Below are 25252 nucleotides of genomic sequence, written 5' to 3' on the forward strand. Positions count from 1 at the left end.
CGTCGTGGTAGGCTGGGCCTAGAAACAGTAGAAGAGAAGCAGGACACCAACAGCATTTTAGACAGCGTATCCTAACCTGAATGTACCCTTGTATAGATAGATACATGGATATACATGTAAATTTAAACATATAAAATATGTGTACATAAATACACGGTGTTTGTATTCATATATCTATAGAGAGGGAAAAATAAAAATCATGCAGTTACAAGCCCTCTTGAGACCTGCAGATTGACTGGTGCAAGGCTGTATTTGGGCTCTATGTCAATGACCACCCAAACCCAGCAGTTAGCACTGAATGAGGCCACCTTTCTGGGTGGCAGTGGCTGGGACATATTACACCTCTCCACTCTAGTGTGAGCAAAGAATAGGAAACAAATTTGCTTGACATTTTTTTCAAAATTTTCAACTTCTTGGTTACAGCAGTGAAGCTAAATTCCACAAATGCAGGTACATCCCCGGCCAGTATTTTTAGTTGGCTGTGATAATTATAATCATTGAAAAAACAATTGAGATTTGGGGACTGCCTCTTTCATTAACAATTACTACAGCAGCTGAAATCAGCTGGGGAATGCTGTTATTTCTCCCCTTGGCAGCTAGACTGCTCCTCAATACTTCAGCATTGCATGGCCATGCAAAACAAGCCCTAAGGCTGCCCAGGTAGGCAGTGTGAGACACAGTGTAATTAAAGTACAACTGAAAATACACAGGTAAATACTTTGCGCTGGGTTTGGTACTTGCTTACCCAGTGCAGGGAGATGCTGGAGGAACTTTCACATGCTTACAAAACAAATCCTAGCTCCAAATGCAAATGAAAAATGTTTTATGCAGCATGCAAGAAAGAGAGTAATTAAGACAATCACAAAATCTCAAGAAAGTTACTGTGTATCACAAATATTATTCTTGTCTATATTTTTGTGATGCCACTGTAGCAAATCTATTGGGGGGGATGGGGGAGAAAAACCTGAACTCCTAGTTAATAGATGACAAATATTTTGTGCATCTTGGCCGTGTCTCTGATGCAGAGCATAATGTAAGCCATTAAAATTCACCTGTAAATTTGCCAGTTTTTATTTTAGTCACCAAGGGACTCAGCAGGGAAAAGACACTATAAGCCTTGTATTGCTGACAGGCTGCCTCTTTTCCTCTGCAGAATGATTGCTCGATATTTGACAGCATGGGGCTGAAGATTATTTTTTGTGTTGTTTTTTTTTTCTTTCTTAAAAAAAAAAAGCATGGCTTTTGGTCTTTAGAATCCAGATGGTACTTTTTCTTTTCCTGAGCCTTGGCACAGACCTTTAAAATTTTGTTGTCATTGCTGTACTCTAAGAAGTTCAATGCAAGAGCCAACTTGTCTGACCGGCATGCATGGAAATGCAGTCCTGTCTGCTAAAAATCTTGAGGTTAGGATGCAATACTTAAGAAAATGGAGGCAAAGATGTCCATTCTCCAGAAAAAGTGGGGCTTTATGAACAATGACAAAAATCTGTGGCTGGGCTATAGGGGAGGAATGGGGTAAAAGAATATGCTTAAAAATATACTGTGTTTCCTGGAACTATTGTAGGAGCCTTTAGATCTTGCCCATTGATGTGTGGAGCATGTGCCTAAGCCATGCCACCAACAAGTGAGCCTCTATCTCTCCATTAATATCCACTTTGTAATGGAAATCACCAGTGGGAAATCTCCAGCAGGGACTTGGATCTAGGAAAGATGTCTGATAGTGGGAGGGCTTGTAGCTTGGCAAGAACCCAGACCCTCAGCACAACACAGGGCTACAATCAGAGGATGAAGTTAGACAAATGCAGGATGAAACAAAACATAAACTGCTAACTGTGGGGGCAGCCAAATATCAGAACAGGGGACTAGACAGTCACCCTCTTGTTTAGGATCTTTAAGCTGAGGGCAAATTGTAGTACAGAAGATGACCTTTGGGAAGAATTCACATAACTGAGACAGGCAGGGGCTGAGGGGTTCTGCCGGTCTCTCCTGGTATCTGGGCATCTGTTGTGGGCCACAGAGGAAAAAAGATTGCTTGCAACACCCTTGGAGCTTCTGCAGCTCTACAGAAAGGCAACCATTAGTGTCAAAAACACGACTCTCAGTTTCTGCATTGGAGGTTCAGGAAGGATTCCATCTCCCAGGTACCAGAAAGTGGAAAGTGCCAAAAACTGGTCGGTAGCTAAGCTGGACAAAGTGGGTCTACCTTCTCTACAGACCTGAAGCAAATCCTGTCTTGCAAGGCCTAGTAGATTGGTTTTGGCCACAAATGCAGTGCTGTAGTGATAACAGGAATCAAGATTAAGAATATTTCCACATGCATTAGACTGGGAGAAGATTTTTATCCACCAAATGCAATTTGTCCGCTTGTAGCAACTATATTTCATTTAATCACAGTCCAGCCATCTCTTAGCACCTTACTCAATGCCCTTGACTCTGAACAGAAATTCTTGGAAGACACTGGATGCCCCTGCTTATTCTTTCTGCCGCTGAAATGGGGCAAAGAAAAGTGGGACTGTTACAGAAATTTGAGGCTTTGGTGCCTTGGTTTCCTTTCCTTGCCTATTGTATGCTTGTTTTATCCTCTTGCTAAGCAAATGCTTTCCTAAACATTTATTATTTGGTTCATATAGGGACTTCAGGATAATATAATTCAAAGTCTTAAAATATACATTAGGTCAGATTAGGTAATTACAGAACAGTTTTGACTATACAAAGCTATGAAAGACAGCTCTGCGTTTGTCTGGTTAGATTTCTCAACACAGCAAACACAAATTTAAATCTGCATTTGTGGTTTATTTTTTTTTTTTTTCTGACAACAACAACCATTTAGGTATGGCCTCCCCTTGCAACAGGAAGTTTTGGAGTAAAGCCTTGGGCTGACTCTGGCTCTTGCAGAGTGGTCCCAAGCCCTTGGTTCATGGGCAGCATGTTGGCAGAGAGTCCTTCCTACATTACTTATGGCCACAGGAAATTAAAAAGCTAAACCTGAGATGGACAGGAAGAACAAAGCATAACGATGCCCCCCAGCACATTCCTTCCTAAGCACTCTTTTGGCCAGGGCTGAAGAAGGACAGAGTACATTAGATCAGATACCACAGGCACCAGTGTAATGAAAAACATTCCTAATTATCATGCTGCCCTTAAATTCATTAGCAGATATAGGGTTAGGCTTTTTGCTGGTATGGATTTGTGAGTTTTGAGGACATAACACAAATTATGCCCATTTGATGTCTGTAGAGACCTTGACTCATATCTATGATACTGCTTTTTTTTTTTTTTTACTCAGTGTTTATTTCCTTTCTGAAACTTTCTCAAGCACAAACTGAAATGACAGTTATATATTATTCCACTTTTGCAAAGATCATTAGAAGACCTTGGGCATAAACAGCTAAAAATATAAGTGTGTCCTCTCTGTCAATATTGAACCCAATTGTAAATGGGATTTTTGCCTGGCTGAGAATTTCTGGATGCATTAGGATTCAGAGAGAAACCACAATACAAAATAACAGCCATCAATGTTTCCTAACTGACCATGAAAGGCTCTTTACAGAATATATAAATAAATAGTACCTCTATGCAGACTTACCCCTTGTCATTGTTCACCTTATGTTTTAGTTTACGGCATAGAAGAGAAAGTGAGATTTGAGTTAAGCCAAGTATAAAAACATATTGAGCTTACGCTGTATCCACTGACCTGCTATTTTGATTCAGCAATCCAAGCCCGAAGGCAAATCCTGGACCCTTCCTCTTTCTCAGACGTCCTTAGCCAAGTCCCCTTCAGATCTGCAAAAATCACCTTGCTCTTCCCTTAACCTGAAGCAAGGGGTTGCTGCTGCCGAGCCCTGAGAGGAGTGGACTGACAAGAACAGGGGTTAAAATGTCTTTCCACTTCTGGAAGTCTGTTTTTGCCAAGTGCTCTGTCCTGTCAGTTACACAGGGAACAAACGCAAGCAGCAGCAGCAGCAGCAGCTGCTGATCTTGCTCTTTTCTAGTCTATAATTATAACGCCACTTGCCATCGGAAGGACCTCTTTCATTTGAATGAAGAATCTTGCAATGGTTTTGGCTGGCACATACAGTTTTTTTGCATTTTATTTCCTCCAAAATGGGATGGACAAGAAGTGAGCTTTTTGTTCTGAGACTTGTCTTGAAAAGTGATATGTCTCTAACATGGTCCTGTGAAGACACATCAATGAATAGCACTGATTAACTACATCTAAATAGGAAGACCAGAGACAACCCCACCAAACCTGAAAATGTTCCCCAGCTGCACCTTGGTCCCACCCTGGAGGAGAGCATTTGCTGCATTTCTGCTTTGCTGATTTGATTTGGGAAATCAGGTCTCTGGGGCATGCTGTAGAAATCACTCATCCCTCAAAACAGGCAGAGTTGGTGCTAGGAAAAGCCTCAGTGGACCTATTCACAACTGTATATTTCAGCACGTGAAAATCCTTCTGCAACTGGAGGTTTTACATAGGACTTCTTTCCCTTTTCCCCTTTGTAAAATGAGATGAACTCTGTCTTTTATGACCTATGGCATTAAGAGTGAGCTGTAAAAGGTGATAGACTATGAAAGCCCAGGAGGTATCATATAATGTCATAAACTTCAGCAGAGAAAGAAATAATGTGACTGTGAAGTAAATTTTAAAAAATGCAGGGGAAGAGAATAAGCAAGATTTATAGATTTAATTCATTTCATGATGAAACCTTTTCCCCCCTGCCTCAGTCACATTAAGCTATTTGAGGCCTTTTATTTAATTAAAACTCTCCCAGAAAGAATGGAAGTTTCTGCCATTGTTTACCTTTCCTCTTGTTATTAATGGCCGAAGAAAGACACTTTGATGTCAAAGCAGGCGAGATATTAGACTGTGGCATGTGTGTGTCAGGCAGTGGCCTGTGGCGAAAGATGACAAATCATTTTAGCATTCAGTGACTTGGCATGGAGAAACATACTGCCTGATCCTATTACAGAGACTGCCCTGCGCAAGGAAAATTCTTAACAACAGGGATATTTTAAGGTCACTGGGAAAATTATTACTTAGACCTAAAACATTTTTCTTTGCTGAGCATAATAGTTTGCTGGTCTTACTGAGCGGTAAATAATAGCACCTCTATGTGTCAGGGGGTATCAGGTGGTTTTCCTGGCAACTCTTCAGTATTCCTGCAGGTTGGAGTGGCTGAGATTGCTCTACTGGCTCTGAGCTGTTTTGCAGAAGACATGAGATTTAGAGCTCCTGTGTTTTCAGAGGCAGAAATAAATACAGGTTTCCATCTGTGTAGCTCCATCGGGACTGGTTCTGTAGGAAGTACTCCTTTTTTTATCTCTAAGGTGTCCCTATTTCCTTGTCGGATATTTCCAAAGATAGACAATGTTTTTACCTCTCTTCCTCTGTTTCCCTCTACGGAAATGTAGTTTCATCTACATTCATCTACAAAAATAAGTTTTCGGAAGTCCCTTTCTACAGGAAGTTCTACTAATAATCACTGATAATGGTGTATTTTGCATTCATTTTCTCTTGATGTACTTTGAACACACACAAGAGACAAAAACATTTTAGCACTGTGTAACTAGACAGGTTTCTGCTAGTATCATCCATGGATGTTTAACAAGACAGCTGAGTGTAACAGATAGAAATCTAGCAAATAAAACTTATTTAATATATTTATGATTTTGACTTCTCTTTTCTCTTGATTTTTGAGCCCATTTATACTGGAAGATTTCTGGAAGAGACATTAATACATATCATGTGCTAGTGAAGCTTCAAGCAAGCACTTCAGTATCTGTAACATCACATAATGCCAATATCCAAAGAAATGCCATAAAAAATAGGCTAAAATATGATCTGAACAACATGAAAGAATTTTCTTATTGAAAGGAAGTGAATAATTTAAGTGTTGGGAAGAGAGCAGCATTAAAGAATCCCCTGTCAGATTTTCTCAAATGAGAATATATTGAGTTTTGCTATACATTTCTACTTACTGTCACTTGCTGCTGGAATTCCTGTCTTAAATAAATCAGTAAATTAACATAAAATGTCCTCTGCCCATAGAACAACTGTGTAGAGACTTGCTGTGCTATCTAACAGTCTCTTTCATGAGAGAAATTGCAATAATTAAAAGTTAATCTAGTGGGAGAGATACCACTGTACTTAGCATCAGTCAATGTGGGTTATGGAAATATACTTTAAAGGAGGCTCTTTTATCTCCTGAAGTCACATGGTAGAATACTTGAGAGGATTACAAATGAATTTGTCTGCAGGATAAAGCCTGCTGTCCTGACAGATTAATTCTCTGAGTACTGTAAAACTGCAACCAAAAATACTATGCTTTGCAAGTTCCTTGTAATGAAATAAACATCATTTGTTATGCAGCAGTGCTGAGTTTGCTATTAGAAATATTATTACTGTGACTCTTATCAGCCTCAACAATCCTTTTATTGGCAAAAGGCACAGACACACGATGTCACCATGGGACTCATCAGACAGAAGATGAGATCAACAAGGCACCCAGGAATAAGGCGTCCAGAAACTGGATTCAAAAGCCAGTGCCTGGACTGACTGGGAGAGCTTTCTCATGACTTAAGACTTATGTCTCCAAAGTGCTCTATATCATGTTCATCTGAAACAATCTGGGTAGGTTATTTAATACATGCTAGCACAGTTTAAGTGAAAGCTAAATGGTTAAAAGGCAATCACAGAAGGAGAGGTGCTTGATCTTGCTCTATGAACTGGCTTTTCTGAAGTGTCAGTGTACTTTGCAATGTAACCAGGGTTTTAAAACTTCTTGCACATTATCAAATGTTAGATATGAGACAATTTCTTTACTTACCTAAAAATGCAGCTGATTGCACAGCCATTTGCATAATCATTCTTTTTTTTAACATGCTGATGCTGCAAAATTGTAATTTCTTTTTAATGAAGAATTTATGTTAACAAAATTTTGTGTTGTTGTGGACATTGAAGAGTACTGATAGCTGATAGTCTTTGCTTCATAATATATACTTCATACTCATATCTCTTGCATTTCTAAGGGAGTTAAATTAGAGAAAGATAAATGTTCTCTCCCATTTAAATGTTTATTTTGCACCACAAATATTCACCTAATATATTAATATTAGAGTTAATAATGCATTGTTGTTTGCTCAATAAGCATTTCTGTGCTCTTAGTCAAGACTTTTGAGGTATCACTGGAAGCCACATAAACTCATGCTCTTTATGGCTTAATGGCCTAGGTTTTCAGTGAGGGATGTTACATCTCAGAATAGCAAATGATGACCCATGTGCCCTGCATGGAAATATAATAACAACAAAACAACAATAAAAATAGTATGTAAAAATGGACAATACACATAACAGTACAACTGAGCCATTCTGCTTCTACCATTTGACAAGGACAGCCTTGCTTATTTGGAGAAATTCTTCATAGGATTATATTTCGGTTTGTGTTTATGAAAATCCACCTACAAGAATGATGATCCAGATTAGTGCACTATTTAAGATAATAACACCATGCAGTGATGAGTGATACAAAACTGTGGAGTAATTCACCCTATATAACACTGCTAGAGGTGTGATTAAACCGTGTGGCAACTGATTGGAGAAAGTATGCCCTTCATTTCCTCTATTCAAATTAAAGGGGACCTCAACCCAAAATTTAGAGTCATGGTACCGGCAAATGCAAATGGTATTTATAAGGATGGAGGATTTTCTTGAGTTGTCTTTTGGGCAGAGAGATTTGTTGGAGTATCTGCTTGTATGAGAGACAAAGGGAAAGATAAGACAGAAGAGATTCCAAGAACAAGAAAGCAACTAAGAACAGAAAAGCATTTCCAGGGAAATGTGTCTAGAAAAGGTGAGTTCTTTTTTGTAACTTATTGCCTGGAAAGAATTTGGAATTGTTGTTGCTGTATTTGTGAGAATATGGTTATTGGTGTTTGTGATAAAAAATTATTACATTGAGATGGCTAACCATCATTAATTTCTTTCTGTAAAGGGAACAACTCACATGAGTTTTATCTTATTTAATTAGTTTTATTTCAAAGAACCCTAATAATACATTCTGGTGTTCAAAGCAGCAGTAATACACACATGAAAAGGATAAAACTGAGGACTTTCCTTCATCAGCCTGTCCTGCCAGTCCTGTATTAAAGCAAACTCTGGCTTTCCTCCCTCGCATAGTTCAATGCCACACATTTCCCTCAGAACTTAATTTGTTCACTTTTTAGATATTGCTTAAGAGGGAATAAACCAGAAAGAGTGTAAAAAGATCACGTAGCATGCAGGAAAAAGAATAGCATGTTTAGTGAACCAACAGAGATAAACAACTAACCTTTTTCTATGAACAGCAAGTCTGATCATTTCCACCTGAATTTCAACAAATCCTCTCATTCTCTGCTCTCTGCACCTTTTCACTTAGAAAAACTGCCTGAACAGCACCTAAAGCCTCGTTGTTTCCCCAGACATGAGGTTCAATCAATTTGCCAAGAGCAGATGAAACAAACCCTCTGCTTGCTGTGCTGCTGCTGAGCCAGTGCCTGGCCCAGAACATGCACAGGCATTGAATGGTGCTAGCTGGGGAATTTATCCTTCACTCTCCTCTGGATAAATCCATGCTTTGACTATTTTAATGAGGTGACAGAAAATGTTTCCTACCACAGTGAGTGTGAGAGAACATTTCCAATCAAGGTAACAGAGATGTATATGATACTGGAGACTAAAGTCCCGGGAGGCCTAGCACTTTTAAGGTCACTTTGGGAAGTGTAACAGTAATCCCTTTATTTTGTGCAACTGAAACTGCTCTAGTTTCAATACTACTTAAGCATTTTTTACCATCTACTGAGTAAAGAACTCAGATTACTTTTCAGAAATGCCTCTCTCCTGCACTGAACTTGCAGAGCCTTGGAATCATGAGTGTGTTGAGCTTGAGAAGAGAGAAGAAGACAAGGAGAAGAAAAGGCCACTCTAAATTGGGATGCATTCCTATGCCCAGTGGAGTGATGCCTGTACCAACTAGGTAACTCTAAACAGAAGGTGAATAAAATGGTACTTCTATCACACAGGTAAATGGTTGGTACCTGTAGAAACTTTTCCATAAGATCAGCTTCACCTCATAGGGCTCATAGAGCACAACTCAGCAATAACTGTCAGGCTTGACTGAAGCCTGATTTTGAATCTCTGTGTTGTTGAGCAAAATAAAGAAAAACCAGCTCATTAAAGCCACATATTCCATGTTCACAGTAACTTCAGTATGAAAGAATGAAGACCTTTGAAAAAGTATTTAAACTTTATCACGTATGTGTTATGGGGAAGGAGGAAGAAGTTTCATTAATTTCATTTAGAGATGTAAAAAAATAAAGCACAGGGAAGGTACCAAGGTCCAAAGCAAGCTTGTGAAGAAAACACAGGATTCCTGAGTTCTTCCCTGGTGCCTTTCACTGCTTCTATTTTCAGTATTTGTGGAGCTGGTTTTGGAGTCTCATCAAGTAAAAGAATTCTTGAGTTTTAACAACAGGTTTGTTGGGGCTAAAAGCTGGTTTGGATTTTTGGAAAGGTAACTTTCATGTGAAAATCTATTTTGTATTTTTATTTTCTGATTTCTGAGTTCAGGTTTGGTATGTCTGCTGTCTTCCAACTAGGGATGAACACGTTGTACTATTTTTAATCACACTTTGGATCTGTCCCTGGCTTGCTTCTAAAGATAAACGAAGCCACATGTCAGTTCTTACATAAGATGGTAAGCCCATTTCAGTTGTTATGTTTCTTCTATTTAGTATTGCTAAGTTAATAAGCATCTTCAAAAAAATGTAGAGACATTATTATTTCATGTTCAACAGTAGAATCTGTCTAGTTTGGCAGCTTGTTTGCAGAATCAGTCTTACGGTCAAAGTGGGCAATTGTAATCTAACGTGCTTGAAGGGGAAATTTCTTTTTAATCCTTGTCATTTTAATAGTTAATGAAGAATTTATATTTTTATGAATTTCTACATTCCTTGGTTAGGCTGTTTTCTGTGTATTCCCTTAACATTGTTTTTGTTTTTTTTTTTTTAATCAGTAAAGAATGAGCCATTGTTTTATTATTTGTCAGTGAGTTCTGCCAGTTGTGTATAGATGTATGCTGTGTATAAAAGAATTTATTTGCCAAGTTAATATTTTTTAGTATTCAAGCCTTGACTTTCAATTAATGAATACAGAGCTTTAATGAGTATTTCCTTTTTATACGTCATTTTAAGTTCTTGTTTCTACATTAATTTAGTGCATGGACAACGGAGTTGATAACATTGGTAACAGAGGTGAAGACTGTAAAACAGTTTGAGGTTTTGATGCTGCAACATATTTCTTGCATGATTTGAGCACATCATTTGAAGACAAATAGGAAAGAATCAATATATGTGATACAGATAGAGTTTGCTAAGGCTTTTGAAATCCCCTCCTGTGACATCTCATAAGAAAGGGAGGGGCATGCTGTCCAGCATAAACTACTGTAAAAAAAATACAAGATGGGTATGAAAACCCTGCTCAAACCATGTTTTTAGAAGGTCAATTTTTCAAGAGGATCATCTCAGCTCAGAGGATCATTCTGGATCTGATAACATGCAGTATTTTAATTAATGACTTGGCTGATGGAATAGACAGTGCACTTATCATCAAATCTGCAAGATGTGAAAGATCTTAAACTTTTTTCAGAACAAGATTAGAATTCGTAAGAATCAATGGACATGGAAGAAAATTCACAAGTGAGGTTACACACAAGCTGGAGAAGGACTGGTTAAGCAGTGTTCTCCTGCCAAAAGAGAAAAAACAAAGCATCTTTGGTGGGATGTATAAGCAGATGTGTGATATTTTGAAGTCAGTGCTCATCAGACCCCAGCTGGAGTGCTGTGCCTGGAATTGAGCACTGTTCTGATAAAGACCCACAGGAAGAAACCCAGCAAGAACAATAAAAACAATTGGAGGTCTAAAAAACATCACCTTTGAGGAAAGATTAAAATAATTGTTTATTCTTTGGTGAAACTGAGGGTATAAATGATACTATCAAATGCCCTGAATTCTGCTTCCTGGATTCACTGAGATAAGCTCGTTACCTCCTCTACACTGCAGCACAGGAGATGAGGTTAGACTTTGGAAGATACTTGTAACTCCAAGGTTAGTTCTGCACTGGAATGTACTGCTTAGGGAGGCTATTCTGTCTTTCACTGTTGGAAGTTTTGAGAAAGAGCTTCAGGAGCAGTTAATATCAGTCCTGCTTATTTTCTGTTATTCTGGGCCTTTTTTTGGTGGGTAGATTTGAAAAATAACACAGATCTCACCAGTTTTAACATTCTGTTAGTTGGACAGGAAGGGCAGCATAAAGAGAAGTTTTAGAGCTCCTATCAGCTGGAACCTTATTTATGCCAATGTACCAATTGGATTTGCTTTCAAAATGGTTAGCTAAACACTGAAGAAATGTGCCTGAGTGGGGAACTACAGTTTCCAGTACTGTAGCACTGGTTCAGCTGAGCTAGTAGAAATAGGGGGAGAATTTCTAAAATAGGTTAGACTTACAGTCTCTGTACCTTTTTGTCTATATAGTGGATCATTCTTTGGGGTTTTTTTTTCATTGTACTATGGGGTTTCAATGCATGTGTGACTGCTATTAATAGATTTATCCTTTGGCTTTCTTGAGTTTATTGTTTTGTAACATCTTGACAAAAAGGGAGTACAATTTAATAAGTACAGTTCATTCAATATTAAAAAGCAATAAAATAAGTAAGAAGTACCATAGGCAAGTAGAAAGTGAAATTTCAAATTTTATTTGTTTTATTTATCCATGACATTGCTGGGACATCCTCCCCTACTAAACACTTAAACATCTTCTACAAAGAGAACAACTATCTCTTTCTTTAACACTTCCCAACCTGTAGGGGGAAAACTTACATTAGCCGGCATTTGCGCTTCTGTGTGGAGATGAGAAACTTTAACGAAATTCAGATCAAAGAAAAACTACACACTTGTTTTTTCTGAAGTCCTGCAGCAATCCTTGCCTTCAACAGAGAGCCCTGTCTCTTCTGTTTTCTCCTCCCTGAAACAGATTTCTTAGGATGAGTGGACTGTAACTGTTAGGAAAGGAAACAACCACATTTGAAGATAGAGTCTCTCAGATGGTTCAATGTGACAGAAGACATTGACAGACAGAACTGCAGCTCAGGAGGACTCTGTGCAGTGCAGGAACTGTTTGCAGTGATTTTTATCACACCTTCCATTAGTATGACTGGAGAGAATCTACACAAGACTCAGTCAAGACTCAGTTTTTAGTATATACATTGCTCCAGCCAAGCCTGTGCCAAGATACCTATTCAGTGTTCTATCTAGTTGGAGAATGGGAATTTCTGATCTGGGGCATTTGACCACACTATGGAGCTCAAAACAAGCAGCCAAACCATACTGTCTTGTGAGTCTGTCTTGGATGATTCTTCCTTGGATGAGCCTTGGACCTACATTGCAGGTGGAGGTCTGTGCACAGGTCACACATGACTCCAGTACTGCCTCCTGCTTTTCCTGACAAGACTTCCTGAATGCATCCTGGACTTGATTTGACATCTCACCTTGGGTGATGGTCACTGGTGTATGGCAAAGCCACCTGGCTCTGCCCTTGGCTGTGCCCTCATTGGTGACCTTGGCTCTCAGTTCATGATGCCTGGAGGAGCAGCTCTGCCCTGACACTGATGTGCAGCTCAGGAAGGAGCAAAGGGCTGCATAAAAATACTCTTTTAAAATATCTTTTTCTTTTCACCCAGCCCAGCACAAAAGACTCCTTCTCTTATTTATGACTCTGGATTTAATTCAATTTATTTATTCAATTTATTTTAGCTTTTAATTTTAACCATGTAAATTATGCTTTCTGTGGTTTGTTGCTGCCTGACTCTTTAAAGCGTTACAGCAAAATTCAGGAGTACTTTGACAAAATAAATCTGTTGATGATTAATTTTAGCAGTCAAATGTCTTTGGAACTGTATTGCTTTTATTTCTTGAAATGCAAGATGTCTAATCTGGTTAAGACAGCAGACTGTCATGCCAAGCACAGTCATTGTACAGGATTAAGAACTATAGGATTACAGATCCTAATTATAGACTCTTGTTGGTTTATTATGTCTTAATAGGTTGTTTTCAACTTATGATTCCATTTGTCATCTCTTTTGCAATCGTGTTTTTAATAAATTTCTGATGCGTCTTCTAATTTGTCAAACCTGTATTCTGACAGCACTGCCTGGATTCTATCTCATGTCAATATTAGCAAATTAAATAATTTAAAGTTCAAGGTCCTTATACTGAACAGCTCTGCCCTTCTGGGGTTTTATAACTAACTCTAAGTTATACTGCTGTTTGAATATTCCACTTCTGGCACTTTGGTTTCTTGGTTTTCAGGTTGCTTCCAGAAAAAGTATAGATGATGACTTTCTGTAGCCATTTTTCTGCCTGAACCCCATTGTAGTCCATGTAGATTTACATACTGGAAAATAATTTAGAAGATATGAGCATTTATAGGCACTGTATTTTTACTTTATGAGGAATGGCATTGATACATTTGCCTTTGGACATCATCTTTGTCATATTCTTTTGTTCTCAATGAACTTTTTGCTTGGTGGATGCCATGAGGAATGTGCCACAGAGAACATTATTTGTCTGTGGCTATGTCCTGCAGGACTGGCCAAGCAGGATTCTTTCACATTCAGTGGAAAGCTGTCAAGATAATTAAAGTTTCAATTATTGACTGGAATGCGGCCTAGATTCCTTAACTGATGAATGAGACAAGGTCTTGTTTACCTTAGTTTTTGCTCAAGTTCCTCACCATGCAGCGCACAATTCAGTTCAGCTGCACTAAAAGCAAGGAAAGTACATGGTCCAGCTAATACTGCTGTCATTTTTGGCACTGTAATCAGACCAGTGGTGAAATGGAGTCTTATTTATAGCAGCTTTATAACACTTGCCTATCACCTTTAAGACACAGGACACACAGAACAGTACAGACCAGGACTTCAAGTGCGCTAAGTACCATGCTTGTGTCAGGGTGGCAATGGGGACAGCTTGAGGTGAGCCCAGGTGAGGCATAGCAGTAATTGCTCTTAATCAAACTACTGGGGCTGGAAAAACACCTCTCCTTAGCAAGTGAGGCCTTTTATAGCTCTATACATGGCCTGATTTCAGAAATTTTGTGTGTACAGTTCAGTCTTTAATTATGAAATTATAAATACATTAGAGAGGCTTGGAAACTGATTTGGAGCAGTGCATGCCCCATGAATGAAAATTGCTGGATAACCACCTGGCATATTTTTCATTTTCTCATTTTCAATTGTGCAATCCCGTTGCATACCATCAAACACAGAATTATTAACTTCCTTGTGTTTTTCGCGGCAACAGAACAGTCAGAGTTTGACAGCCTGCGCTCGCCTGTCCCTGAGGAGCAGCGATGTTCCAGTGTTTGACTCTGAGGCGCGGTGAGGAGCGGAGGCCCCGCAGCCCGGGCCCTTCGCTCCCTGGCCCCCGCCCCGCTCCCCTCACGGAGCTCACCCGCGTTCTCTCACCCCCGCCCCGCCGCTAGGGGGCGGCAGCGGGGCCGCGCACACCTGCCCCCGCCCCGCCCCCGCCCCGCTGCGGGCGCTGCGCCGCGCCGCGCATGCGCGGCCTGGCCCCGCAGGTCGGCTGAGGGGACGCGGCGGCGGCGGCGGCCGCTCCTCTCTCGAGGCTCGGCAGGTACGTGCGGCGGGGGCTGCGCGGCCCCGGCCTCGGCTCCGGCTCCGCCAGCGGGAGCGTGGGGTGGCTGCCCGGGTTGTGGCTCCCCGCTGGTGCTGCTGCACCTGCCCGCCGACGCGTCTCCGGGAGCCTGCGCCCAGGCGGGCGGAGCAGGCGCCGCCGGGAGCGCTGCCCCTAGCTGGGGCGCCGTGCCCGGGCGCGGGCTGGCTGTGGCGGCTGTGGGACTCTGCCCGGAAGAACGTGGGGACGGGTGACGGCCCGGGCCATGCCGCTGTGCCCGTCTGCGGCGGGAGGTCGTCCCCGGATCCGTCGGGGCTTGCGTGGGCGCGGAAGGGGCAGTCGGGGGCAGGGATGCGCTTGTCCCCGAGTCCAGTCGCGGTCGAAGGCAAAACTGGGCAAAAGTACTTCTCAGGGATCACCCCGGGAAGTGCCGGGAGCACCTGCTCCTGGAGTCCGGCGGCGGCGGACAAAGAGCCGTGGCGTACCCGGGGCCGGTGGATCGGAGCAGCTGCCGGGCTCCCCGGGTCGCGCCTGTGCGGGGCCCGAGGGGAAGGGCGGCCCGGCGGCGGTGACCGAGGCGAGCGCAGGAGGGATGCGGGGAGAAGCTGAGCTGGTGCCGAGCGCTGAACGCTTCGCCTCCGCCGCCACAGCTCTCGGCCGGCGGGGCGGCAGGTGCGGGTCGGGGAGAGCGCCGAAAGGGGCAGAGACAGAAGCGGGGCCGGGCCCCTTTTGGGGTTCGCAGATTTCGCCCCCCTCGAGGGGTGCCAGAGCAGCCTGGGCAGGGAGCGGAGCGGCGTTCTGCGCTGTGGGACAGGGGGGCTGCGCTCGCCTGTAGCTTTTGTTGTTTTCTTTATGGTTTGTCGAGCGATATTGAGGGCCATACTTAAGTCGCCGATAACTGGTCTTGTAAGCTGAAGTAGTTAGGTAGCATGTTTGACTTTGCCTTAATTTCTAATGTCGTTGTGTTGGATAGTAAGGCTCAGAAAGTAAATTTTGGTACAAGTTGATTTCAAGAGATGAGCTGTGCAGAAATTTGTGCTGCCAGAGTGCTGATGCTCCAGTAATTCCCCGAGGGTCGCAGGGCTTTGGAAGTAAGAGAACAGAGTGACCAAGCTTTAATGATACCGTCAGAGTTTGTCTTGCTGACAAAAAGCTACAGTGTTTTCATGAGTTTGAAAGTGTGGTCTGTTTTGTTTGCAGATAATATACTAAGTTTTATGTTGGTTGCTTTGTTTGCTGCATTCCTTTTTAAGCATGTACTTAGGAGGTCTCAAAAACAGTTGTCTAAATAGATAAAATAATTATTCTTTTATAGACTTGCTATAACTGAAATTATCAGCTTCTCTTTTGAAGCAGATGTAAGGTTATTCAGACTAGAAGTATGTATTGGCAGCTACCATCTGTTCAAATATTTGTATTCCTCACTGTAGGGCAAAACCTGAAATCTAGTCTTAATAGTTTTATTGTTGTTTCTATTATAGATCTGTTAAATGAGTTTTTGGAAGGGTTAAAGTTTGGCCTTCTGTATTTGTCTCTTGGCAGTCATTCATCCGTTGTGCTTGGTTAGTGTTACCTAGTGAGCAAAGAAGGATAAATAATTTACTGTTCTCATTATGCTTTTAATAAATAACAAATGGGAGTGCACCTCACAGCTGCGACTGGAATATCCATCTTGTTATGCTATATTTAAAAGGACAATTTTTTTTCCATAGGAGAACGGAACAGTCACAAGAAGCATTTTGATTATAGACTGCAGCTTTCTTCATAGCTGTTATTGATTTGGTTTAAAAATTCATGTAAAATACCAAATGAGATGGTCACTCACTGTTCCACTTAGGTTTATGGATTTTCTCAGAAAGGAGATGTGTACTTTGGATTTTTATTTTTAAGACCTTTTTAAATATGCCATGTAAAATATTGTCTTACTGTATTAGAGACTTTATTAGCACTAATCCACTAACCATTTTTTAATAAATTAAGAAAATATTTCTTCAAATGCATTTGCAGGCACAATGTCAGGAAATTCATGGTAATTTTGCTGAGGTTCAAGTTTACTTGCTGAATATTTTCAGTGTTAACTGAAAACGAGAGGATCTTTAGGTCCAAGTCTTGGCAAGAATGACACTACAGTCATTGTGATCAGGTTTAAACCTGAGATGGGCTTGTGAAATTGTTTCCAAGATAAGGCAGAACAAGGCTCTGCTTTAAAAGAACAGGAACTGCAAAGAGAATGATATTTTCATTTTAATTAACTTGGTTTGAGACTCTTTGTGCACAGAACAGCATTCTTTGAATGTTTGTTTACAATGAAGGTTCGTGCTATTCTTTGCCTTTGCAAAGCACTGGCTTTTCACTCTAGTAAGAGGTGTACTATCTCCCAGCCTCTAAACATGTTTATTTATAAGTTTCACAAGCACTTCATAAATATAGGTCATTGAATCTTGTGTGCTGCTGGTTTCTCGGTAAGAGAGACACTTGCTGGCTGTACCTATATTTTTCTAGTTGAAGATATACCTAAAAAAAAGTTTTTGAAAGAGTTTTTTTAATCATCAGTTCATCACAACAAAAATCCTTGTAATTTCATAAAATCCTGCTATCAAGTGGAGTGTGTTTCTTTTAAAACAGTGCAAAACAGTGTTTTCAGTGCATAAAGTGAGAGTAAAAATAGACCCCCATCATAGTATTCTATGACAACAGTAGAGGGAATGCAATAGAAAAATATTCTCATCTTAAACCAAGTGTGTTTCTGCTAGCTGTTAAATTCTGTAAACTTGCTGAACTTACACCTTACCTTCCATTTACTGTCTTGCCTATTTTATCATTTGTTGGTAAATACATAGTGTGGAGTCACTTGAAAATAAAATAAAAGTAGAATATGTAAAGACTGGAATAGTCCAGTGCTTTCTTTTCTCTCATATCTTACTGGCCCAAAAAAACCAAAAAAAAAAAAAAAAGAAAGAAGAAAAAGCTTTGTTTTGGCTTCCTGGTGAAGAAATTTCTATCACAATTGCAAGATTTTAGGACTGGGAATTGTTTTTTGCAAACCTTAAAGGAATTCCTATGCCAAATCTTGAATTGTGTTCATGCAATCAACTGGCATTGATAATGGTATTTAAACTTACTTGAAATCTCTGGCTAAGCTTAAACACAAAACAGTTTAGGAAGAAAATCTCCCACACTTTTTCCTGTGTCTACCTCTCTGGAATATCTTATACTGGATAGATGTAATTGAATTAGTTTTGAACTTGAAATTATTGCCCGTAGATGCCTTAGAGCAGTTTAAATTTGAAACCACCTATTTGCATCTGATAGGTTTGAAGTAGCAGTGCTTAACTGAACTGTTTCTTTAAAAGGTGTTCATTAATCTGCTGGTTTTAATTCCCTGCTGAGTTCTTTAGAGTTTAAAACATATTACATTCCAGGCTCGGTAATGCCACATATTTCAAAATTTTTTTTCCCCTAAACTGACTGAGAAGAATGCAGGCCCAGTGGTGGGCTAATGGCAGTTGTATTGAGGAAAAATCCACTTTGCAGACCCCTCTCAGATCAGCTGGAGCAGGTGTTGGAGTGTAATAAATGAAGTCTTTGAGACTCAGTTCCATATTAAAGGCCTGCTGCGTGGAGGTTGAACCACAGTGGCTAATGGGCACATTCTTTTGGTGAATACCAACTAGAATTTGCTCTTGGTGTAAATGTTTAGAGGTGTTAACTTTCTTCCTTAAGGGATTTTTTTTTCCTTCCTATTCCGAGCAGGTAGCCATTCTGTTATGATTGTACTCTTTTACTGTTAAAGCTGAAAATGAGATTACTGATGTGTGAAATGTTTGGTGTTGGCATTGCTTTTAAATGCACTACAGCAGTCAGGAGATTGTTCAGAGTTATCTTCGAAGTGTCTGGTATTCAACAGCAATCTGTGAAAGACAAACTCCAGAGTTTGTGGTAGGTGATTTTCAACAATTTTTTTTTTCAAAAGGAAACAAACCTTAATAAATTACTGCCTTTCAGGGGACTTTTTAGTATTTAGTTTTTGAGTGCTTTGGTTCAGACAAGTAGTTAAACCTCTCTTAGAGTTATAACAGAAAAATTAATTATTTTGCTTTGACTGCTGTTAAAAATGTTTGTGTTTCTCAATTTCTGTTAGAAGCTTTAGGAAGTGTTAAACCAACTGTTGTTGAACTGGTTTATTTGTAGTACATTTTAGTTACTATTAGACAAAGTAACAGATTTAAGCACAATTTCCTCATGAAGCTGTGGTTAGTCAGCAGTGCAGGTGTGGCAGGGAAGAGGTAATAAAAAGTGACATTTGTCAGCTCCCTCCAAATTTGCATTATTTCCAGATGAAAGCATAAGGAAATGAATTATTTTGTTGTTTCATCCTGATTTATTACAGTACTTGACATTTTTATGTGATGCTAATTGCATAGTATCACCTAAGGAAAAAAATAATCATATTTGGTAGGCACTAATGTGATTCCAAGTCTTCACCTTATATTAATGTAGTAGAAGAATTACTAAGAAAATGAATTATTTTATTTAACATGTGTCCTGCCCTGAAATGTCAGAATACCAGCTTTTGTTCACAGTAGCAGAGTTACTACTAAGGAGTGCTGTGTCAACAGTGTGTGGGTTTTTTGCCCACAGTCAGCTTGGCTCCTAGGGAAGCTCTCAGCTTACCATTTGCTTCGTGTTCCTTCACAGCAAGGCTGTAGTCAACAACATGAATCCTTCCTGCAAGCCTCTAGGAAGCCTCTGATCTTTAATGACACTGAAATTTAATGTACATTTTTAATTCTTCTCCTTTTGCTTACCACTGCTTTGAAAAGTTCTTTCCCAAGAGAGAGCTTTTAGCTTTACAACCACATTCAAAGAATGCTGTTCTGTTAACAAAGACTCTCAAACCAAGTTAATGAAAATGAAAATATGATTCTTTTTGCATCTATGTTTGGTTTCATGAATGTGTAACTTGTCTTCATAATGGTGGTGGTGAGTCTTGAAACTGAGATACTTAATGTGGGCCTTTGTCTTGTCTGGGTGGTGTACCCAGCTTCTGCCTAGTGAGAAGTGATCTTAGGAAAGAAAAAAGTTGTGACTGGAAAGTGTTTTACACAGATGGTTTGCTTATGAGTGCCCATTTGACAGGCTATGGGAAAAATATAGCTGAAGGACTTTATTTTCAGCTCTTCCAGGAATAACTTCTATAACTTTTAAAACTTTACTTCCTGGATCAGAAAGAGCTTGTTTTTGGGTAGCTGAGAAGTTATGCATGGATTTATTTATTGTTTAGGCTGAGGTCAATATTTAATGTATAAGCTAAGTGGTAGTCTTGTAAATATCCTAATCTTTTTGGTTTGGGCTCTTTTTTTTTTTTTTTTTCTGTTAAAAATACTGCAGGATACAAGCAGATGAGGTGGAAAAAGCCATAGAAAAGAATTAAGTGGGACATTTCTCAGAGGAGTGGGACCATGTAGGTAGGATAGATTGCTCCCATCCATGCCCTGAATGTGTTATTTTGCCAGGGTGAGTTGATGTGGTGGTCCAGAGGGACAGTTAGAAGTGCATTTGAATATTTGAAAGATAATAAGTAGACTTTCAATTGTTTTTTTCTTTATGTGAGCCAGCATGCCCTTCTATGCTTCAGAATACAGACAAATTTGTGTCAGTTACCACAGGTACAGGGAATGGTGCATCTTTTAACCTGTTGCTTATGCTGTGTACTTAAAGTATTTGCTCCAAACAGACAGCCCTAATATTTGTACAGAAATAGTAAAATAAATGAAAAAAACAATAAATAAGCTTTTCTTGAGCCTTTTTTTATTCTTGGAAAAGGCTAAGTAGTGTTTTTTTAAAAAACTGTTTTTTGAAAAAAGCCTTGCATAGCAAAGTTCAGCCAGTGGCGATACGAAGTTCCATGATATCTCTACTGAATATCAAGGCAGACTGTGAGTTTAAGAATAACTAGCAATGACTGGCATCTTTCAAACTTGAAATAGAAATCAGTCAACAGCGGGGAGTATGTGGCAAAAGCATGTTGCTGTTTTAGTCTCAGGTGGGTCTCAATTTCTGCTTCTGTTTTGTGGATTTGGGTGCACTTTCCTAGGTGCTGTGGAAAAGACAAGGCATCCAGACAGCCCTTCCACATCCATGTTCAGAGTCTGTGTCTTTTGTGAAGACTGGAATCCAAAAACTTGAGAATTTTAAGTGGCAGGTTGGTATGGTTGCCAGTGTAGTGGCGCTGGGTATGGCTATGGGTATAGAAGAGGACAGTGGTGGGAGCATCTCAAACTGATGTTTGTGTAGGTGTGACCCTGACTTTGAGATCTGCAACTTGGATATTTTTCAGCTGGTGTGATGAGCTATAAAGTATTTTAGTTCATTAAATGTAAACAATTATGTAATAATTGCATTGTAGAGCTGAAAACATTCTTGAAATTAAACGTTGAAGAAATGTCCTGTAGCTGTGTCAGTTTCTTCATTTTAATTTGTCTTCTTAACAGGCTTTATCATCATATAGAGCATAGCTTCTAATAGTAAGAACTGTAGGGGAAACAAACAGCAATATTTGCCAAAGTTACTCAAAAATAAGCTTTTCATGTCTGTTATAGGAACGCTTCAAAGCACAAAGTAGAAATCATATTTGTGCAACTGCTCTTGATAGTTCAAAATAAAATAAATTTCTGCACAAAGTTTTCTGCAGAAAAGGAGCTTGAAATAAAACCCTTCTTTTTTGTTCATGTAGAGTCCTTTCTGTCTCTTAAGTTTCTTAGAGGGGGCTGAATTTTTTCTTTTATTTTTTTACCTTTCCTTTTTTTTGAGCAATTAACATATGCTTGCTGTCTGAATGGTTGAATTTCTCCCACATGTACCTGCTGATGTGGCAAAGCTCTGTGTTTCACACTGGTGTATACACACCACAATCCTCGAGATGCAGAACAGTTTTGAGTAGTGTTCTTTGTGTTTAAGGTGACCTGATAGTCTTAATTTAACTAAAACTTTACTTCATATGTAATTTTGGGATTTCTGTTCTTGATGTCTTCCTGTGTGTGTTGTGAAGTAGCTAAGGGAGTGGATGTACATGTAAGGTGATGGCATCCTCTTTTCATGGTTATGACCATTGTCTTTCTAGATCTTCTTCCAGCCTTGTCTTTTCAAGTGTAGGATCCAGGCAACTTTCTCTGTAAAATATGTATTATTTTGTTTAGATTTTTTTTGCACATTAGGTAACTTTTTGAGCACTCTCTTCTGTATTTATGTAACGTGGAAAAGGTGGAGTTTTTTTGCAGTGAATAATCAGTGCTAAGTAATTCCTTCACAAATTTCTTCAAACTCCTTCCAACATACAGTTTTGAATTATGCAAAGATTTTTGTAATCTCTGAGAAATTGCTGGGAAGAAGGACTTGTAAAAATCATGTGTTGTACATGTTTTATGTTGATTTTATGAAAACCATAGTAATTAAAAAATAAATTGAAAGATTGTCAGTGGAATTGCCAATTCATAGTACTTTTAACCTATAATATATTTTTGGTATACTTGTTTACAATTGTCTGTTCCCTTAATCATGGGATGTATGAAATATATACCATCATACTTCATGAGAAATCTTATTAGCAAAGTCTGTCATTTCAGTTAACTGTTCGAAGATCAGATGTGTAATTGAGCCAAAACCACTATGGACTGTAATTTATTTAAAGGTTCACTGATTTCTGTCCTAGATTATTTGCTTCATTGAGATAAAAATTGGAAGTTTTAGGTTTAAAATTTTTTCTTTTCTTCACTGATTCCCAGATCTGCCCCTCTTTCATGAATGAAATATATTTGTTTTGATATGAAACAGCTCTAGATTATATAAAGAATGACATTCTTTTATGATGTAGAGTATGTTCTTGATTTCATCATCCCATTTAGATGGGATAACAGAGTCTGCTGTTAGATCTTCTGGACTCAACAGTACAATAGGTGTGAAAAAACATTTTTGGTGGTTGAAGTTTGTACTTTTTCTGGAGTAGTTTACAGTTTCTATTCTATCACAAAGTATTCTGAACCTATTTGAGTGAACGTATTTAGGATTCAAATAGCTGTCAGATATATTTAAGTATTTCCTGTTTACTTTCTGATCATGTGATTATTTCATTTAGGGATTCATATAATGAGGCTTTTATTATGGCCAGTGACCCCTTGGAAGGCTTTCATGAAGTGAACCTCGCTTCGCCTACGACACCCGATCTTCTTGGTGTGAATGAGCCAGGGACTCAGGAACAAACTACCTCACCCAGTGTGATCTACCGACCACATCCTTCTGTTGTGTCCACACCCATCCAGCCCAATGCATTGAATGTTTCTGACCTTCCTACACAGCCTGTTTATTCATCTCCCAGACATCTGAATTGTGGAGAAGTGTCAGGTGTCAGGTAAATGCCAAGTGTCCTTTTATTTAAATTGTTGATGTCTGTTGCATATAAACTATTTGCATCATTAAAGATAGTTTTAATGTTATTTACAATGTTGCAATATTGTGTCCATAATTATATATTCAATATCACTACTGCCACTTCTAAAATACTTACTCTCAATGTATTATATAAATAAAAATGATATTGCTCTCTTTACAGCATCAATGTTACCGACGCAGTACTTTGTTCTACCTCTGGACCCCAGAGTGGGTCATTCAATCACAGTAATGCCAGGAAGGAGAGCAATAACGTGGAGAGAGAGCTATTGCAGGGTACTACAGTAGCAGATGTTGCTGAAGGAAATGAAGATATTTTTGGGTTGAGTACAGACAGTTTATCTCACTTACGGAGCCCATCTGTACTGGAAGTAAGAGAAAAGGGCTATGAGCGATTGAAAGAAGAACTTGCAAAAGCTCAGAGGGTAAGGTTCGTTGTCTTGTTTCCTCCCTCTTTTTCTCTCTTCCAAGTGGTTCTAATATTGCAGAATGATAGATAGGCCAGAAGGTGCATTTGAAGTCTGCTCATTTCTTCTAGATTTATTATGATGTAATTATTTTATGCAAAATTTTCTAACTACTATTCTAAGACAGTACTGATGTCTTAGAATTATTCTTTAATAATGTTTTTTTTCTAGAGCTGCTGCTGCTACTTAACCATGGAAGCTTTTGCTGCAATATCTGGTTAAACACACTCTCTTTTTGAAATGTAGGCTTTCCTTCATTCTGACATTTGAGAATAGGAGTAGTTTTCTGTCATTCTGGTGTTACTGAATAAGTATTTATAGACACTGATTATATACCTTTCGAGTCTTCTTTCCTCTAGAGTTTAAAAGTGTAGCATGTGTCATGGAATTTATAAATGCTTTAGAAACAGAAGTGTTTCATAGGGGAATGCTTGCATAGGAAAGAAGCAGTAAAAATGCCTCTGATGTTCTTTAGAGTACTGTTACACTACACTTCAAATTGAATATGGATACCTTTGAAGACACTGTGTCTCAATTCATTAATATTTGTAAAGCGCTTTGTCGTGTTTGGATGGATGGTGCTATATAAATGCAAAACCATTATTTATCATTTTAACATTTCTCTGTGCTTAAGTTTTTGAGTAGATGTTGTGCTATTTGTATCTGTGCCCTTTCTCCTCCTCTAGGTGACTCCATTCTTGTTTAGGTTTAAGCTCATCTTGTGTTTGAACTTGCTACCCTCTATTTGTTACCTTATCTTGTTGGATGCAGTCATCATTACTGTCATAGTGAACCTTAACTATGGATTCAGACGTTGCTTTTTCTGTTGTATTGCTGAGTAGTGGCTTCAATTGCTAATGTGTGTGTTTGCTTAGCTTTTGGCCACTGAAAGAAAACATTTACCTGAGCTAAACTTGAGGATCTTGCATGTGAATATATAATCCTAGCAGTTAAACTTGGAACCCTTGAAAATAAGAACAAATTAACATCCAAACTTTAGAAAAGCTCTTCTTTACAGTGCATGAAATTACAGCTCATGTACTTGAGAACAACAACTTGGATCTGCTGCTGATAGCTTGGAATGATCTAAAAATCTTATTCCAATGTATACCACTTTGTCTCTTAAAGATGGAAATGTTTCCTATTTCACTCTAAAATTTGTTAAGGCTGTTCTTAAGGAAGTGGCATGAAGGCTGCTAGGACATACTTAACTGCATGTTATATGTTTTCAAGCTCTTTGTGTGGTCTTAACAGAAGCAATTCAGCACTAACTTGCGACTGTTGGTGTCAGAGCTCTTGCTAATTCTCAATTCTTCATGTGATTCTTACCAGTGTTATACTGGAGAGGTAACTTGCTTTGCTTGTCTTTCTAAACTTGCACTGTTTCAGAATTGCTTAGTCATGGCAGGGGTCTGTACAGACTCTACAACCATAAACCTCTTCCTTCCATTATACCCACTTTCTTCCTCTTCCTGCATGAGGGCTACTTTTTCCCATCCCTAACTCATCTCTGGTATCTTTCCTCCAAAACTCATGGCTGTTCACATAGTGCTGTATCCTCTCTGTGATATTCATGTGTCATGCAATCTTTAAACTTCTGTTTCCAAGCACACTC

At 39.3% G+C, this 25252-nt stretch overlaps 1 protein-coding gene across 9 annotated transcripts in view; it reads left to right on the plus strand.

Annotated features, from left to right (window-relative positions):
- The first annotated feature begins 14636 nt into the window (after window positions 1-14636).
- The window catches only part of RAB3IP (RAB3A interacting protein), a 32424-nt gene continuing 21808 nt past the window's right edge, over window positions 14637-25252 (plus strand). For 2 of the 9 annotated variants that reach the window (XM_064701922.1, XM_064701926.1), the window contains exons 1-3: window positions 14637-14725; window positions 22860-23132; window positions 23334-23595. In XM_064701922.1, the coding sequence (XP_064557992.1) occupies window positions 22885-23132; window positions 23334-23595 (510 nt within the window). In that variant the 5' untranslated portion in view covers window positions 14637-14725; window positions 22860-22884. Of the gene's footprint in view, window positions 14726-15283; window positions 15398-20121; window positions 20194-20822; window positions 20931-22859; window positions 23133-23333; window positions 23596-25252 lie in introns of those variants that run through there. The other 7 variants (XM_064701927.1, XM_064701923.1, XM_064701928.1 and 4 more) reach the window with 7 other exon arrangements.

This window comes from Zonotrichia leucophrys, chromosome 1A (assembly GCF_028769735.1).
Source record: "Zonotrichia leucophrys gambelii isolate GWCS_2022_RI chromosome 1A, RI_Zleu_2.0, whole genome shotgun sequence".
In the NCBI taxonomy this organism is placed as follows: Eukaryota; Metazoa; Chordata; class Aves; order Passeriformes; family Passerellidae; genus Zonotrichia; species Zonotrichia leucophrys.